Source organism: Pollicipes pollicipes, unplaced genomic scaffold, assembly GCF_011947565.3.
Source record: "Pollicipes pollicipes isolate AB1234 unplaced genomic scaffold, Ppol_2.1 Scaffold_6052;HRSCAF=7182_pilon_pilon_pilon, whole genome shotgun sequence".
Lineage (NCBI taxonomy): Eukaryota > Metazoa > Arthropoda > Thecostraca > Pollicipedomorpha > Pollicipedidae > Pollicipes > Pollicipes pollicipes.
The window spans coordinates 6,061,371-6,081,141 of NW_023596805.1; the positions used below are offsets into that span (position 1 = coordinate 6,061,371).

At 48.8% G+C, this 19,771-nt stretch overlaps 1 protein-coding gene across 2 annotated transcripts in view; it reads left to right on the top strand.

The window, feature by feature from the left end:
* Positions 1-13,068: 13,068 nt before the first annotated feature.
* LOC119104913 (transmembrane protease serine 5) overlaps positions 13,069-19,771 on the top strand; it is a 49,998-nt gene continuing 43,295 nt past the window's right edge. For both annotated transcript variants that reach the window (XM_037228650.1, XM_037228651.1), the window contains exon 1: positions 13,069-13,200. In XM_037228650.1, the coding sequence (XP_037084545.1) occupies positions 13,111-13,200 (90 nt within the window). In that variant the 5' untranslated portion in view covers positions 13,069-13,110. The remainder of the gene's footprint in view (positions 13,201-19,771) is intronic.

Here is a 19,771-nt window from a genome sequence, read left to right on the forward strand (position 1 = left end):
GCGGTAACATTACGCACATCTCGGGAATTTGTGTAGGCATCAGAGACACAGTACCAAACCTCGCACCATAGCCGATACGAGACCTTACCATGACCATGTAAGCGCCAGACCTTATACTTCTGCTACACTCGCCAGGTAGGAGAATTTACCATGACCATATATACCACTCAAGCGCCAGGTAAAGCGCTCATCCTCCCGAGGTGATTACGCGTTTCCTGATCGGAATGGTGGTAATGCCGGGTGACGCTGATATGGCAGTTGATGGAGCATCCGCGCTGATCCACCGTGCACGTTGCATTGATCCACAGCCATTCGCGTCTGACTGGGCAGGGAGCTAGTGCTGCCACCTGGTCCAGTTTCATGGATGGTGCTGCCACCTGTTGGAATCTTCTACAGCAGCATAAAACATAGATCAACGTGAAATCTATGGGAAATTGTCAGGCTCTCTTGAAGCTCGTTTTTTTGCAACCATTAATAAAAGCTCATCAGGCATTCAGTGAAAAGGAACTCAATCATCTTAGGGCTGCACTGAATACATGTTAAGACATTTTCTTACATCTTTTTGGCTCACTTGATGCTACGATCTGCGTGATTTCTCCACAGTATTTCTATTTGAACAGTATGGAATTTCGGATTTGATTCACATGGGGCCATAACATTTTCTAGTTATTTATTACTTAAAATCAAATTGCGTATAGCATATTAATTATTCTATGCCTCATTTTCAGCTTCAAGCTTTAAATTTTCAAGACAAAGATACCTGATCTCAAGTGCCCGGCATCGCAGTGACATGGCAAACACACTATGAGAGAAGATCAAGTAGCCAATCGCACTGGCCATTGTTTCATAACACACACCGGAAATATTGGCACAATACTCAAAAAAAGATATTTACGACTCATCAGAAAATTTTAGCACCTTGCTGTGCACTGTTTGTGAGGTTTCACTAGTAAAAGTGTGGGTTTGTTTTTTCTGTTGCTAATTTTGACCCCACGTGCGAAAGGTGACACACTCATGTACTCAATCCATTATAGTCAATCCAATCCACATCCACTGTTTTTGTAATGGTGTGTCAGATCAGATCGTGTCAGATCAGATCAGATCAGATCGTGTCAGATCTCACGACAAGAGTAGAGAGCAACAAAATCGTGTTGAGCGATCCAGGCTTTGTTTGAGCCATGGCCGTGCCAGAAGTCGGCCGGAAAGAAGTCGTGCCTAGATCACGTGCCAGGATCAGATGTCGCCTTTTCCGAAAGCAGCCAGGGATGCCACACGCTGCGGTCGAAATCGCGAAATTCGGCCATGAAGACATCAGCAACCTTTGGTCTGGTTCATTGCTACCAGTGACGTAGCCCTAGGGGGAAGGAGTTGGGGCGGCTACTGGCTTCCCCTTGGGTGGGCCTAAAGCCTCCTGGGGCTGAAGGCTCCAATACTTCTGTCAGTTTAAGACGGGTGTCAAGTTTCTAAAACATCGGCTACGGCCCACGAGGCATCCAAGTGGGATTCCCATGGCTAAAAAGGTCCCCGAATATAAAAGCAGGGTCCCTACTTTGCCAAAGCAGAGCCCTTGGCTGATAAAGGCCCCCTACGCCGCGACGTGGCCCCATCCTAAACGTGTTTCTGGTCACGTCACAGATTGTGACTCATATCCACCATAAAGGTTCGCGAACTGTGAGTACTTGGTCATAGCCACCAATAGCAAAGATCGTTACAGGTCCATCCATGTTCTCGACGGAGCTTTCCAGGCCCGGTTACACCAACTTCCAGATTGCGTATGCCAGAGTCGAAGAATATGATATTTGGACGCGAACGCTGCGGCAACGGAATCGGCGTGCGAAAAATAAACTCATGAAACGTGGTGCATTGGTGTACGTAGCCAAATGCGCTGTTATCATCTCATCAATACGCTTTCTGACACACATGCGGTGTCAATGTCGAGCTGTCAAACTCATACTGCGGGTGCCGCGTTTGGACGTAAGAGGCACGTCAGATATGGGACAGCCGAGATGGTAGCTTCTATACCATAAGCTTAATTGTGTGGCGTGTTCCATTGATTCATTTTGGCGGTTTCGGTTCGGTTGCATGGCGGCCTGAAATTGCGCCATTATCTGAAAGTACGGCACCAATTCGTGCATCACGCGAATAGCAACGAACTTTGCTGTTCAGCATGTGGCGAACAGCCTGTTCAGTCTTGCTTTATGGTGCTGAAGGTAGTGCCAGTGTCAGTTTGCAGTGCAGGATGCAACCCGGAGATATATAAACATCATTAAGGGAAACACATAAACAGACTACATGACTCACCTATGATGAAGTAAGTACGGCAATAAACACGCCGCATTAATGCAGTGTTTGAGATTGCGGGATGCAATGCCCGGAAGTGCCCGGAGTTTTTCAATGAGCAGTGCACTTGACGCAATGCGAACGAACGGCTACACGTTGCACAATAGCCACCAGACAAAGATCGTGTGATTCGTCGGAAGAGGAGCGTGTTACCGTTAGGCTGTGCTCTGAAAGCTAAAGGACTGACGTAATGAACGGTAGAGATGTGGGCAGCTTGAGCTCGGGTCGTGCACGACTCTGCCGTCCGGATTCCGAGCCCAGACGCCGGGCAACCACCCGACACTATTCAAGTTGACTCCTGTCTTGGACAACCGTCCGGTCGTGTTCGGTTGTACGGTTGCCCGGTTGTACGGTTTTACGGTTGTCCGGTTGTCTCGCTGTACTGTTGTACGGTTGTTCGGTTGTCCGGTTGTCCGGTTGTCCGGTTGTCCGGTCGTCCGGTCGTCCGGTCGTCCGGTCGTCCGGTTGTACGGTTGTACGGTTGTACGGTTGTCCGGTTGCACGGTTGTCCGGTTGCTCGGACCTGTTCCGAACGTGTTGACGGCACCATTTTGGTTTGTTTGTCACGCTGGGCTGAGCGCCGTCCTGCTCACCTTATGATATCTGCTGCATCGGTTTGGAGAATGCTTACTTGACGCCCAATAACCGTGGTTGACGCTAAGTGGCATGACGATAGCCACATAGCGCGGCTTCGAGTACTCGAAGTAGAGCTTTCAGACAGCGCGCAGTTCGGGTTCAGCAAGCGTTGGAGGTGCGTGAATAGCAAATGATTCGCCTCGCTTCTCGAAAGCGAGCAGGACAACCTCACCGAGTATCATTCGCCTACCTGTGCTGTGCAGCATGTTGTGCTGGCCTCCAACGGTGCTGCCTGGCAATTACAAGGAAACAACATATGTGGCATGCCCTGGCCCGACTCCATACGCCGCTACCAAAGCCCCTCGTCAATACCGCTGGTTCGTTTCGTTCTTCTTGATAACCAGAAGTCAACAGCAGCCGTTGCCATAGAAACTCGCATGATAAAACAGTAGTATTAGCCTTATTCCTCAGAGAGAAAAAAACTGGAGAATGGAGATATAGTTAGGCTTCCGAGGAATAAAGCTAACGCTACTATCCTATCTATATGAATAATGCTCCTCGCTAATGCACTGAACAACCTACGAGATTCGCATGAGGTTGACAATTTTGAGCGGTATATCTCGTGCTCGTAAGCTAGCATGCGATAAATTGGACGATACAGAAGAAGATACCCAAACAGAGACAGATCCGTACGAGCGTACGATGATTCAGCACTTGCCAGAAGGTGGTTACACGACGTGCCTCATGATAACCTCGCTATATATGTGAGGCATGCTCTGGCGATGCCCTACACGCATTTGAATGCAGTACTGGCGCGACCAGAAGCCCAAAAAGATCAATTAAGTTTGTATTTCTGCCGGGAGGGTGCACGGTTCCGTACGACCGGTTTGTGTTTCGGCCGGGAGGGTGTACGGACCCGGACGACAGATTTCGGATGTCACCGGCGGCCGGCAGCGCCCCGGTTCACGACTGGTTCAATGGATTCGCTCCCGCACGCCTCTCCGCCTGCGGTCTCCGGGTCGTGCCTCCACATGTTTGTGTCGTTTCCGGAGCGTTCCCGGCCTGTAAGTTACAAGTTGAGTTGTAAGTTGTAAGTTGTAAGTTGTAAGTTGATTGGATCGTGTGTGAACCAGCATGGAATGTGGCAGTAGTTTACGACGGGCAAAAACCATGCACTTTGTATTTGTATCGTCTAGTTTTGGGGAAAAGTATGAAGGTTAGCTGTTATGCTCTCGGGGGGCGATGTTGTTCATTGTGACAAACAACATTCCAAGATTAAGTCCGTGCCACGCAAGCGTTGCGGTTTGAGTGTGGACAAAGGTGATGTCCGGAAGGACGCATGAACTGCTCATACGTGACACGTTCAGACATCCTGCTCGGTCAACAGATCATGACGTTTTGAAAATGGCTTCACTCGTTGATTCATGGGGAAGGGAAGCTGTTCCAAATAGGTAACATAAATGCTATACCCTTTGAAGGCCCTGTTGGTAACCGTGTGTTAACAGTGTAAACAGTAACACCGCTATTGAGGACAAGCGTGTAACAAATTATTCCATCAGTGCCAACAACTCGCGTCCCAGGCACCCTGCTCAACTGGTCACCATGCTCTTCAAAATATTGTTTGTCATGAGTGCTAAAGATAGTTCGAAAGCATGTCCTGAAAGTTTAGTAACCAAGTAGTTCTTTGGATACAGTGAGTGGGTACTTCGACCTTGTATCAAGTTTGGTCGCTCCAGACCAAGTTGCGATTATGCCAAACAACAGCTACGTGCGGTCTTTTATGGAGCCTGTTTTTTGTGAACAAACTGGAGCTGGTGCCCCATTGTAAAAGCTTGCATATCCCATGCATGTACGTAGAGGTGCGTAGCGTATGTTATCCGTTATGTGGCTAGTGTATTCTGTGCCGGCAAAGCATAATATGAAGCGCATGTGACCACGTTGTTTCCTTTTCACCTATTCGTAAAGCAGCCATATTGGGGTGCCGGCAGTATAGTGGTTAATGCGTTTGCGTTAACCACTGCGCGTCTGGGGAAACCAGAGGTACGGGGTTCGATTCCCCACGGCACCCGCCCTTCCTGCCAGGGTGAGAGGCAGGCGACGCTATATAGCCTCAGCAGCTGGGTGCGTCGTAAAGCCCCAATGACACAAAGCAGCCACATTTATTTGCGCCATCGAAATGTTAACATAGTTCTTCCAGCGGGAAAACGGTGAAAAATGCCGAACTCTTTAATCAACTTGTTTTTCTGCACGCGGCAGGCCCATATATTAGCCGATGTTCTAAAGGTGTGCGCGTGTGTGTGGGGGGGGGGGAGGGGTGGACCGACGAGGGGGATATGTGCACGAGTTATATTTTTGAAAATATTCCAGCTGGTATCCAAACTCTCAACCAAATACGCATATGCTGCGCTTTTGGCCAGCTCAAGTTCTTCGACATTCATCACGACCAACATTTGACACAATTAATTACATCGAGAATATGAGGCCTTGCAAAAACGTATTGCTGCTATGAGCGTGAATTTCATCGCCTGTTCGACCTCACATCCCCTCACATGCCGCCGCGGCGCAAAACACCAGTGCGGTGCCTATTGCTCAATGCATTGTAAATAATCATACTGAATAGTATGTGAGTACTGCTTTATGTGCCATCCATTTGCATGGCTTTTCTGGATGCAGACCAGTCGAGAAAAGACGACGAACATTGATGAAGAGAGCATGCCACACACTCAGCTGTCATTCATTCTACGGCAAAGCCGGGTACAACAAAAATACATCCCATTCATGTCGCAAACCTGGGAGCAGCAAACATACATCCTGTTGTAAGCACGTCCAGCCGGCCCTGCGGCAGACCATGCCATCCCTGCCGTGTCGCGGCGCGGCCTCGACCGCGCGGTGGAATGTGACCTACCACCGCGGGCGCTGACCACCGTTCCGTGGCGGACACTACGGGACGCGTGATAGGTGCGTGTGTGCTAGCCCAGTGCAAGCTGATTTATGAGTGGTTGTTCACCCGAACTAAATGTAATGTGGTGCCCGCCTGGGATAGCAGGGGCAGGATGCCACTGGACTCGGTCCAATACAGATATCCGTGTCGCTACACGTCTCTCTCTGACCGAGCTGAGCTGAACCGCTGGACGAAGATATCACATATCCCATTCACGCAGACCAAAGCCCCATCAAAACCTGACGCGCTCTTCTTATCGCTCCCATCATCAATGCAAGCCACCCACGTTTGCGTCTTCTTTTGCTGTAAACATTTCTCCGAATTTCGTGCGCGGCTGTTGACAGTGAGTTGAAAGCAAAGGCGGGCCCGCACACGAACATGCGCCTAACTGTCCCAGTCCTAATGGCCGGTGACGTTGACAGATCCTGTTCACGGATGCGTGCACCCTTTTGATGCATTCGAGTAGTGGGCGTTGTTGGATGGGCGTTGGCGACTGGTTTCTTAGTGGTCAGAGCTTGCCGCTGCAAGCAAACGCAGCGATAGGAACAGATGTTGTGGGCGAAAAGTTGGCTTAGCTGCGAAAGCACGCCACTGATGTGATCATATTTCTGTCGGCCAGATATTGCGCAAGCACAAAATCTGATACCTCACGGGTACGGTGGGTGGAATGTATTGATGCGCTGCCATAGACGGAAATTCAATACCGTACAAAGAAAAGCAGTGTCTTGATAGACAGAAATCTGGGTGGAAATCTGCACCCAACCACGTTGTTTTTTAACCTGACTTCAGGCTTTCGATGCTTTCCTTCAGGGCTTTCACTGGATTCTTAGTCAGATAACAATTAGCCATATACCTGCACGGAGTAGGCATCAAAGCACAAGCAACAAATGTGACAGCGATGAAAACTCTGGCATTCGTGCTGCACCTACCCACCTCTCGGCCTCCCTCGATATGGAAATAATGCTGCATTTGCCTTCATACCATCAGTCTGTATTTGTCCTCAGTGCTTACCACCTGTACCACTGGCAAAATTATACCTCCACATTGTTATCAGATTACCGAAGATATGGAGGACTCCAAAATGATAAGGGGTAAACTGACGCCAAAAAGCCCACCCAAACTCACCTTAGGGTTTCCCCATTTTGAAAACATGACTTGTGTTTTGCATACTGCTGTCGAAAAGTGTGATGTCTTGTTCTCACATTCCAGGCACTTTTTCCCTTTTCACCGTCGTGAAATGGCTCAATAATGTAATATGTTTTATGTTTTTAAAATCGGTGTCAGCGGTTCAGCCAGGGCTGATCTAAAAAAACAATTAATCTCTGTTATTTCTGTCACAAATTGCAGCCCTCCATGTGCCTACATAAGCATGGAAATGATTACATTCGTGATTTAAACCTAGTTTGGTGGCAATTTATGACCACTTTATTTTCATCTTCAGGCATGTCTTGCAAGAACACCCAAAAAGTAAACAAGCCCTTTTCAACTGATGCCGAAAGCCATTTCAAATTTGAGTGTTTGCACTATCATTTATCACATAGGAATCGAATTTGAGGCTGCGACATGCTTGCACGACATTTGGAATCCAAAGTATCCGGGTTCCATCCAAGGAGCCATAATTTATTGACCCTTAGGTAGTGCACCGTTGGAATTCGACATCCCAATTTTGGAATCCGAGTCTGCCGATTCCGAAAAGTTTTGCGTCACAAACTACATCACCTCTTACCACAAGGACCATGGCTGGTCATGAGGGCAGCTGGGGAGGGGACGCAGATTCATGCTTGTGTTTGTGTCTAAACTTATTCACTGATCCATGGCCTGATGCGAAGTAGCAGCGTGTGGAGGCGGCACGTACCCAGGTGCACTCCATGCAATGGACGTTTACGTTGCTGTGTTTCTCGTCGCAACCGGCATCTCTGTAGCAGCAAAATTGAGGGCCTGTTGTGGAAGCCGGAAAGTTTTGTAATGTCGTAGCTGAATTTTACCTATGTGTCTGTTAATGCCAAACTAAAGGCACCTTTCAGTAGATATTGGATAATCACTGTAACCATAAGTAACGCTTTTACATCATTTTGTGTGGCCCCAGGCATAGGCGTAATCACGTCTGTGCGATGTGGGGACGGGACGGGGAGGGAGACAGGATTGGAATGATCAAATGTGATCTGAAGGGTATGAACGTGACAGGAAAAAGCAATTCAGCGGGAAAGCTACAGAATACGTCTATTCCTCAGGCGAGCAAAATACAATTTCCTGCAAGGGGGGGGGGACATATCATTCCCCAGTGACTACAGTCATGGTTCTGGATGTGTTCATCAATCTGTATCTTTGTTACCGCTATATAGGGAAGGAAGGTAGTGGAGGGAAGGGGAGGGGAGACGGCACAGTTCACATTAGTATGCTGTCTTACTATTATATGCACCCAGGTCAACTAAAAACACATCACAAGATATCACCTACAATTTATATGTGTGTCCAAAACCAACGATCATTTCGCTGATTTCGACAGCAGAATTGCCAATCCATTCTGTCTGTCTACTGTATAAGCCTTTTATTGAAATGTCAAGCTTATTAGGGTGATCTCATAAGTGTGATACCTAACCGTAGTACATAGAACATGAATGTTTAACTTCCACCTGGTCTTATTGGACTGATGTTTCACCTAGGGGGCACAAACTTTAACGAATCGCAAAATCTCGTATAGAACAAATCACTGCATTTGTCGGCGAGGTCCTACCTTTTTTAAGTTTTGGGAATGACGGGGGTCCATGCCCCCCCCCCCCCCCCTGTCAGCCCGTAATATCGTAAAAAACGACAAATCAGGGCGACAGTTATTATCTAGTTATTATTCGTGCCACAAGTATACTGCTGTCCGTCAAGCAATGACGGATATACCCAAAGACGGTGGCGCAGTTCCAATAACGCGCCGAAACAGACCAGATGTTGACAGACTGCTGGCCTCCGACAATAACCTGCTGACACTGATGGCTCGCGTAGTGCTTTCACATCACTGCTTACCGTTGATAGGAAGTACTTCCCAAAATTAAGTAGTATTTGTATTGCACGGGAGGTGATGACAAGTCTCCAATTCATTTAGTGTGCCCTTTTGGAGTTTGCTTAGAAGCAGTAATTCGGCAGTTCTGATCTCAACGCGGGCTAAATGACAGACTAGTGCCACTTTGCGGTACATCCGTTGGGGAAGTGCTTTGGTAAACGTGGTACGCAAAATTGGACATATGTCCATGAGTTCAGGATTTTTGTCGGTGGGGGGGGGAGGGGAGGGGGTTCAGAAGCGGCCATTGGATGCATCGTGTTCGCTTTACGTATTTTGAGTAAGAAAACGTAGCTGGCCCAGGTCGTTTTAACTCCATGCCATGATGTGAAAAAATGGTGCCTTAAGCGTCTGCTAAGCTGAGATCGTGGCAACGTGTTTTTGTCGGCATATTCTCAGCCTAGCTGTACACTTTACAGCTAGGTTGGGAGATGTTTCCAAAGATCACCTGGCACCTGAGGTGTGTTGTCCACCGATTCAAATCAAACGAACGTTGCTAACGGTCACGAGTAACTACCACGCCTTTCAAACATGGTCTTCAGTGTACAGTGGATGATGATCAAGTCTGGAATTAGGAAATACTTGTACTTGTGCAGGATGTCAGACCAATAGGATAGCGATCACAGCCTGAAAAAGAGGGAGGAGTAGAAACAATTGGTAAGCAGCCAAATTTGTACGCTCCAACCCATTTTTGTAGCATTAAGCGAGTTGACAATAAAAATATATAATCTGTCCAATATAATTTTTCCACTTCCTTGTAAAGAATGGCATCGTCCTAACCACCCAAGTAAAAACAAATTTCAGGGCGCTAATGGGAAGAACAAGACCATTCATGACAGTGGGCAAAACATCTACTGGCGGACTGCTCGCTTAGTGCTTAGCGCCGAACAATGCGATGAGCGAACCGTTGCCCCGATGCATGGTCTCGTCTTCATTCGGCTCAAAAAATGCTGTGTGTCGAGCACTGCTCCCAGGTTTTTGTCAGCCTTTACAGTGCGGGGGCCGCCGAAACAGAGCGTAGCGCGGAGAAGGGCGCGTTGCGCTTCACCAGTGCCAATTACAGCTTTTTTCTCGTCATTGTTCACTTTCATCAGGTTCTGACTGAATTAGCCACAACAAGGTTGAGAGAGCACATTCCACTTGGTAGGCAAACGACGCCGGGTCAGATTTACGGCCAGACACCAAAGCCTGGGTGTGGTCTGGGTATTGGGCGCTGATGCCGCCACTCTCCACGTACAGGCTCATTCTCCACGTGCGGACTCACGTCGTTCGCAGAGTGGTGTACATAAGCGTGGTGTACACAGAGTGGTGTACATAAGCGGTCCCAGGGCGGGACACATTTTCCGTACACCTCGGTACGGATACTCGGAGGTGTACCTCGGAGGTGTACCATACCTCGGTACGGTACACCTCGGTATTTTCCGTACACCTCGGTAGGATCGTCCATGGGAGATCAGTGAACCGTTCTCCGATGTGGTGAGGTGCGTTGCTGGAAGCGGTCCCGGATGAAGCTTTCGAAGCAGTCCTTGGAGACACCGTGGATAGCTCACTTTGCAATGATCGGGTGGTTGTTTGAACTAAAGGCCTTTCGGCCAGAAATGATCATTTCAGGGCTATGGGATGAAGGAAAATGGTTAACGGTGGGGCAGACTTACATGCGCCTGGGGGCCAGCCGTAGAGCTTAAGCCCGCGCACACGCGCTGAGTGCCCGGCCGGGGTCCTCCTTCCCACGAGGCTCTCGGCCCACTCGTGGCTGACGCATGCAGTCTGCTCCGGGCAAGCGGGTTGTCGCAAGGATCCATGATGAAGCGAGACATGGGATAAGACGGACGGGTGTTTGCAGTGAGATTTCCACTACATCAAAACTCTTGCGTAATTCGAGCAGAGTTAATGGCGTCTCTATTTATTTCGCCTCCGTTGCATAGACAAATCTGCAGATTTAAGAATGTGATCCATCACGCCTATTAGTGCGGTCTCAGTCGAGCGCCGCCGACTAGATCCGTGCTGAACGTTACAGAATAGGTGATTAGTGGGGAGGTAAGAGAACATTTGCTAATAGACGACGCATCCAATAATCTTGGCAAGGAAAGGAACAATCGAAATAGGCCTGAGGCTAAGCGGATCACCAGGTGAGCCCGAGGACTTGTAAACAGAGCGGATTGTTAGCAGTTTCCATGACTCAGGTATGCGGCTCCAAAGGTAAAGCACGCGTGGCCAATGAAATCACGTGCCCGACAGCAGGTAAAGCATGCTGTAAGTATGAAAAATTGCGATGATGGTCATTGCAATGAATTTGATACGCTGCTGTGTGATGACTCAAACAGAAGCTCAGTAACCACGGCGCTGGTGGCGCTGAAAACTGGGCGCTAAAGCTGAATCGTTCCAAGCGAGGTGCACGCGCCAACTGAGTGTGAGTTTCTGCTCATGGCTGTCATTCCGAGAGAAGTTGTGTGCAAACTGTTTTTGATGCCTCTGCCAAAAAGAGTTAGACAGTTCGTAGTTGGCAACAGTTAACAATTAGCAGCACTCCTTTTCAAGGGAGTGCTGCTAGGTTCTAGAGGTTTTAAAGGACTTTGCGAAATGACGCTGCTCAGTTCCGAAAACATACATCGAACGCAGGTTTGCGACAACAATTTTAAGTGGGCCTCCTCCTCACTGCAAAACTGACTTACGCTCCTGCATTGATCTTTTTAAAATGCAGGCTCGCAAGAAGTGCTAGGTGCACAGGCAGTTCTGCATTCACGGCACTGCTGGGAGCGCGCTGGTCCCACGCGCTCGAGAAGTCTCTGTGAATGCGACGAGACCGGCCAGGCGTGATTAACGTGTTTATATTTGGCCACGTGCTTGACCGGCCACGATGAGTTTGTGTTTGAGAGTTTGGCCACCACGTGTTTGACCGACATCTGGCTTGGCAGTGCTAGAATTGGCGCATTTGATGTTTGTTGTATCGGCACTGAGCGGCCTAGACATGCCGATTGCATTCCAGATTCTTGAAATTCCAGAAATTTCCCAAGTCCGGTATGGAAACTGGACGGACACGGGCAGAAATCGTCCCATGTTTTGCGAAGCCGACATCGTTCTGTCGTTTCGGGAATTAGCGTGCAACGGAACTTAATTAATGCAGATGTATACATTCCTTACCAACGATCTTTTTCTCTCTTTTCACGCGATTCGAGTGGGGGATGCGATGACACTAGTAGCTCTGGGGCTTATTGATTCTAGGAAGTAGGTATTAGATCTGAAAAAAGATGAATAATCTGATTTTTAGGACAATTTGTGGACGGACAGACAGCTGGAACATCCCTGGACATTGGATTGGACTTTGGACCAGAATTCCCAGAAACGGCACCTCTAGGGCGGACCTATCCATTAAGAAACGCATGCAAGAAATCTGTGGGGTGCCGGCCAGGGACCCGTGCCAACACGGCGATCTATTAAGGAGCGCCGCGATAGCAGATACGTGCATTTATTCCCGAAACCTCGCCGACAGGTTTTATCATCGATGCAGTTGATTAAGGTCAATGATGAAGTGGCTTGCATTTCACGCTAACACACCTCCAACACTTGAAATTCCATGTTGGCCATGTGACCACACACACGTCATAAGCCAGACCACCAGCGTTTTGCTCTCGTCGGTACCTCGAGAGCCGGGTGGACAGGTTTCGTTCGAGGGCGGCGGACTGGCATGATCAGTTCTGCGCCGCTGACGCTGCCGGCCCACCACAAACTGTCGTGACCGAGTCTGCGCTGTCGGTGCGCCGCCCATGGCACAATGCGATGCTACGGCAGGTAGGTCAACACAGCCGACGACAGCACTGCATCTATCTATCTCTGCATTGGTTTGGCGACAGCGCTTCATAACGGGTCAAGCGTCTATCTATCTCCTGAGGGGGAGGAGGGGCAGAGGAAGCGGATACCAGCACGGACAATCCCACTCAACTATCCCCACCCCCGCTGAAGCCCTTGCACCTGCGGCAGTCAGCTGACTAGCAGAGACCCTGCATTGCACGTCGCGCGCGCCACCGCCGCCGCCGCACCAGTCTAGTGGCGTTGGCAGTAGCTGTCCATAACCCCAAGCCGCGATCAGCTGACCGGGCGGCGGCGCGACCGGACGGCGACTACGGGATACCTCGCCGCCAATGGACGCAGAGAGCGGCTAGCGGCGGCCGCGAACACAAGTCACGTGCCGGGAACAGCCGCGGCAATGAACTGGTGCGTTTCGTGCGTGCTAGTCACGTGGTGTGCTGCCGCGGCTGCCCTCGAGCTACGAGCGACAAACACAACCGGGCTGCAGGTGAGAATGCCGGGAGACGTGGAACGCTCAGCAAAAACGGGCGCCAGCACAAAGTAAAAACAAGTATTTTTCCTGCCAGTGAAAGCCCTGGTCGTAAAGGGTGTTGCGTTGCGTAAAGGTATGGCAGGAATCGCGGGCTTGTTGTCATGGAACAAGGAATTGTGGTTAGGTTACCATCCGTCTAGACTATTTCGTTATAAGTGTCGTGACGTGGAAATCAACATGCTTAGGTTTGAAGATCTAGGGAAGCGATGTTTAACGCTGCTGGTTTCTCACGCTCCGGTGATCTAATACGATTTAGTAAGCGATTAGCGATTTGTCATTTATCATGGCATACTGTTTTGAGTTGCCCGCAGGGCTGCATAGAAAGGAAGCAAGTATTTCCAGCATCTTCCCCTCATGCTGTGTTGAAATTCAAAATGCTCCGTCATACGTCAATGGCAGTGTAGGGAATTATTGCGCGTTAGGTAATATAGTTGATAATGTGGTAACAATAGTTTATCTGGGCGTTCCTGACATTTAGCTTTGTTCTTATTCGCTTCATTTAAAGCTCGCCTGCACTCAGCATGTCTTACGCTGGTAGGTACCCGCAGCTGGCAGTCCGCATGTGCGCCCAATCTCTGTCATGGGCCACCATGTGGTATTCCATTCAGAACATGAACAACTTAATTAAGGTTTAAAAGACTGCTTGAAAAGAAGCTTGAAAAGACCGCTCGTCCTTTAATTCAGCGGCATCACATTACTTCATAAGTGCATGATATTTGGCACGAATATGCACATAAACATTATGATGCCCGCGAAACAACTGTTGCGTGGTAATGCTACCAGACTTCCGCGTCCGAGCATTCCTTTAACCAGGAAGGAAGACATCACATTTTGCAAGGTGTCTCGTAATGCAAACAAATAGCAAACTATTGATAAGACCCAGAGGATTCGTCAGGAGCTGACAGTCCCTGCACGTCAACGTAAATGTTTAACTAGCTTTTGAGATAACCGACCCAGACATTGGAGTGTGGGAGGCCTACATTTCTGATCTACCACCAACAGCACTACAGTGCGCATATTGCATAAGTTGACTTATGCATGCAGGTGCACGGTCATGAATTCAGTGACGAGATTGCACCGATTCACACGCAGCTGCATACAATTGGCAGCAATCCCTTTCGAGTCCATGAATTATCTTGGTCTGAAGTCCAACCACGTTGTTTCGGCTCAATTTCCCACATTCACGTTTCAGCATTGTCAAATTGGTGAGCAATGGAGAAGAAATGGAATGTTCCGAATACGCCTCAGGCCGCAGCGCCACAATATTTTTCTTCCAATGGATATACCCCGGACGGTGTGCAGGAATGACGCTGCTCCAAGACCACAAGAGCCAGATACTCACACCTGTCACGTGCGTTCTGAATCCACCAATCAAATGAGCGGTTCCTGGCCGGCAAATATTTTCCATTGGGGTTTTTACACTAGTGTTGAGGTGAACTTTTGAGACTGGTATTTAAGTGATATTTTCGTACCAAGGCATTGTGTCATCGAATTATCGTTTTGTGTCACTTGTATGTTGGCTTTTTAGCGACGCTCCTGTAAAATTGTTCATCAGCTGTGGTTTATAACCAGTTGCAGCAAAATTTCATGATAAAATGCCTCCACCACGAGGCCCCACCTGACGCGAAGGGCGAGGATGACTGTCGTGTAAGGCTGCTGGCGCGGCATCGGCCAGTTGCCAGGGGGCCTCTTCAGTCGTGTCAGGTCTAACAATGCACACGCGGCGGGATTCGTGTCCGGTGTCACTGTCGTGTCGTATCCGGTGTCACTGGATCACGACTCCAGCGTCTGTACGATGGACAATGGCGGCGAGAGATGGGTACTGTCCCAGAAACCTGCTTTGGCTATTTACGAATCATTATTAGGCATGTTTTTATAGCGCAATCATTCTTCATTCCAACAACGACATGGTTGTATGAATCAAAATGAGACGAGATGAACATATCTAAAAGTGATCCCATAAAACCATCTTAATATTCTTAATCCAACTGAAGTCATTGGTTATAGCATGTTACTGAACCCATTAAGACGAGTCTAAATTAAATGCCAGACAAATGTTTGTAATTTTCCGGAAATATACGTTGAACGCAACAAAAACAATTTCGGAAAAAATTGAAGTTGTGAAAGAACGAAATGTCCAGGCGCAAATCTGTCGCATACGCTCTTCATATCTCATCACTTTAATAAAACTTAGCACCAAAGCCTTCGTATTGTATAAGACAATAGTATTAGCCATATTCCTCGGAGAAAACCCAGGAGAATGGAGGTATGGTTGGGTTAATATTTCGGCAACATGCCATCATTGAAACAATAGCAGAAGCTTTATCGAAACAATAGCACTTCTGCTATTGTTTCGATAGAGGCGCGTTGTCCAAATATCAACCCAACTTTATCTCCATTTTCCTGGTTTTTCTCCGAGAACTAAGGTTAATACTGCTGGCTTATCTATGTGAATAACGTTCCTCGCTAACGCACTGAACAACTTTGTATTGTATAACTTTGTTACCATATATATCCGTATCTTAAATTTCCGTAGCATGTCTTTACATCACTCATCTCGTGTGTAGATATCGACATGCATATCTACACAAGAGATGCGCATATATGAGTGTAAATAGGTGTATATATGTATATGTACGTATATATATATATATATATATATATATATATATATATATATATATATATATATATATATATATGTGTGTGTATAAATACATATACATATACTTTAAATGTTTCATGCCATCTACTTTCACATTTCCTTCATAGGAGTGTTTCTTACGCTTTGGGAAATACCGTGTTCGCAGATGTTTGCAGAAATGTTGCTTGCTTTGCGCAAAACAGTGCACTGAACTACTCGCATCACATTTCTGAGACGGCCTGTGCACATTCCGTGGCATGCGAAACGTTCCTGTCCTATATGTACGCCAACGAAAATTGATTCTACAGCATTTATTCGAATACGCAGCTCTGACAATCACACATGTTCATGTACGGTGCTCACACACTTTCCCGCATGACATTTTTTACGGCTGCTTATTCATTATGTGGTAACGAAAGCTTCATCTCCTAGTTTAGCTCTATCGGGCGTATGACCCCAGTCATTTCATTAACACGAATAACTAGGGAGACCAGATGACAGAGTACGGCTCCGAATGAGAATCTAGGTCCATTCAGCTTAGTAGCGTCTCATCTCCCTTGTCAGGGGTATCACTTTGTGATATCATACATCACTATCACTATCAGGGATATCACTTTGCATAGTTTCGGCGGGTGGGGTAGGGGGCTCAGTCCCCCTAAACCACACAACAGGAATACCCAAAATGCTGATTTGAGCCAACTCAATGTTCCTCTAAACCCCTCCCCCCCTTTCCCCCCCCCCCAATGCATATGAGTAAAACGGGAATACCGGGCCACTGAAATTCGACGGGCTTCTGAGCTGCTGGCGCCGTGGATTTGCTATCAATATCATCATTATAATACCTTTATCTTTATTATCAGTATTACACGCGCTTGAAATGCAGGCATTCATCAGCATAAAAACATTTTTTGAACAGATCTCTTTTGCATCGAACTGACGGAAATCCGGGTTCAGACAGTGGCATCTCTGTTGGTGGTCATGTAATGAGTGTGTTTCTACATGTTATCTCTCACACATCATCATCATCATGCCATGAGGCATCCGTTCACTAAATAAGTGGCTGCAAACCCATGGGACCCGCACAGTTGCGAGTTGCAGCCACGACTTAACTGAGCGCTCTGTCACAACAGCTTCATCACAAATCAACAGTCACGTGACCGTTGTCGCCTTTGTGCACTGATAAATCAACAGTCACGTGACCGTCGTCGCCATTGTGCACTGATAAATCAACAGTCACGTGACCGTTGTCGCCCTTATGCACTGATAAATCAACTGTCACGTGACATCAGCAACAATGACGCAGCTTGATGCGTCACTGTGAGGTGATGCAACGGTAAGTCAATGTGAGCCGAGCGAAACATAGCACGCTGAACGAATGCATAACAATATATCCTGGTCCAGAGGCCTAGCATACTCATCCCCGGGAATGTACTTCAGACTGTTAAAAATGGTCTGAAAAATATGACAAATAGATATTTATTTTGCTGTTGTACGCCCATCCGTTTCCACCACATCAGAGCTGTGTGTTTCTTTTGAGAGGGTAGCGTAACTTGAGGTGCTGCAGTGTCACCAAATTTCTCTCGAATATTGTTCAGCTCACTGTCACCGCCATGTCACGATTTGGCGGCCATACTTATGACGTCACGTTGGCTGAAGTCGGATGGGCTCTTTCGGAGCGCTGGTAAAAGAAGTGCTTTTAAAGTGCATTGGACTGTGACCCAAAGCCCCGCAGGCTATTGACATTCTGGACCATCCGGTTTGAGAATGTCAAAGTTGCGCACGTGCTACTTGCAGGTGCCTCCCACCGGCCGCTCAACTGAAAAAGTGGCCCATTGGGCTGAAACTAACAGCGGCCTTAACCACCGACTAGTGGGATCACTCCGCAATAACGCTACAGCTAGAGAAGCTTCTATTCTGTAAATCTGGGTAATGAGACGGACGCGTGGGTGCGTCACGCCCTCAAGCCCGGGAGCCGTGTTCGTTCCGGGGCGACAGAACTGCCGTGGCCCGCGCGCGAGCCGGGGGCGGCCATGAGACGGCGGCACTCCGCCGGTGTACAGGGTCTGGACTCCGACTTGGGACTCTAGACTCTGGACCCCGACGGGGATGTTCCATTCACAACGGCACGGGGGAGCACCATCACCGCCCGCGCCGCTAGCAACGGATGAGCCCCGGAGGAAGCCGCCCCCGCAGTGCGGTCGGTGCGCCGTCACCAAGCTCGCCTCGCCTCGGGTCAGAGCTCCCTCTGGACTCCGTAATGATGCGACAGGTGCAGCCGCCAAAGCCTGTGTGGGCCGACGGTCTGCTTCCTTCGGAAGGCGGGGTGGGAGGAGTGAGACTGAGCCGTGGACGGTTCATCCTGCCCACCTAGTCTCCCACACCATCACCAACTGGAGCTGGGGTGCCCGGGCGGGTGGTCATACCGTCTGCCCTTCACATCACCGCTAATGCACACGCGATGCCAGCCAGCCCGGCGCCTGACCCATTCCCCACTAGTTTCATGAACTGCCTGCTATCTATTTCCCCCCATTTACAGTTACGCGCCCGCTGAGCGTCGTGGCGGTCGAAAAGGGATGGAGGGGCGGACGACTTTACGACGTAATTCCCACACCTTGCCGACATTCCTAGACAATCCGCCCACGCCACGGCGGGAGTGGTCAGAGCCTCGGCCTCAGGCCCACGAGTTCACCGCCGCACCGATAACTAATGCACGAGGCGGCCCGCCACCAGACAGCCCCGGCGCCCAGCGTGGGCCCGAACGGATGACCGACGCGGGGTTATCAGACATCGGCACGAGGGAGCTCGGATGAGCTCCCACCAGTGGCAGGCGCCGCTGCGTGGGAAGCGCTTGGGAAGCGTGGGAAGCGCACGGGAAGCGTGGGAAGCGCAAACTGGTCAGGCCTCGAGGAGGTGGCCGACCGGCCTCCGCGGCGCACGTGCAATTCGTTATGCATGGGAAGGTATGCTGGGGCGGGGAGGCGTGGCGCGGTGAGGTTAACGCATGGGTTGTTGCGGGTCACTGGCCAGCATTACCGCTAGCCTGAGAGGTGCCGGCAGCTTGCACCAGACGCCATGCCGGACTAGGTGGTTGTTTGGTCATCCATTTCGGGATGCCCAAGAGGGAGCCGTGGCCAAAATGTGTAAAAAAAAAACGTCAACTGTCAACAAATTTGCCTTGATTGTCAGCAAAACGTCAACTGGCATAGATGCCACAATTTCAAACCCACTTATTGCAAAGGTCGTCATGCTGCCTTCTCTGTGCATTTATTTTTGCGATTGCAACGTTATTAAAATAATGTTATTTTCTGTTCGCGAATTGTTTCCGAATTGGCTATCCGGCAAATGGCAGCTGGTCAACGACAATGAAAACAAGAGGTAAGATGACCAAGTCAGAAGACATACTACCATAATTTCGGAACACAAGTCGTATACAGAATATGATGCGTTAAAATTTGTGACTGAAAACTTCTTAAATTGATATGATTTTCCGCAAGCTGATTATGCTCCAAATGACCATCTGAAAACGTCTGCTGGCCAATGTGATCCGAAAGGGTTTGTGTCGTTGCTTCGGATCGGTACTCCATAGTGTGTATGCTACCTTGGCCGCGAGCAGTGTTCATCACAGATTCATCCCATTTGCAACGTTTTTGGGGATCGATGCCACATCTTAGAAATCAGAGCAGATGAGAACCTTCAACCAGCTGTTGGATAACGATGATTGTTTTTTCTGTGAATTGTTGGTGATTGCTGGATAACGGTGATTGAACACAGCTAAAAAACATACCTCAAAATGGTCCGAACCGTGGGTGAGGCGGTAGCTGATCCGTCAGTGGTCCGGCCCCGATAAATAGATGCCGGTTCCAAAACCGATCTCAGATACAA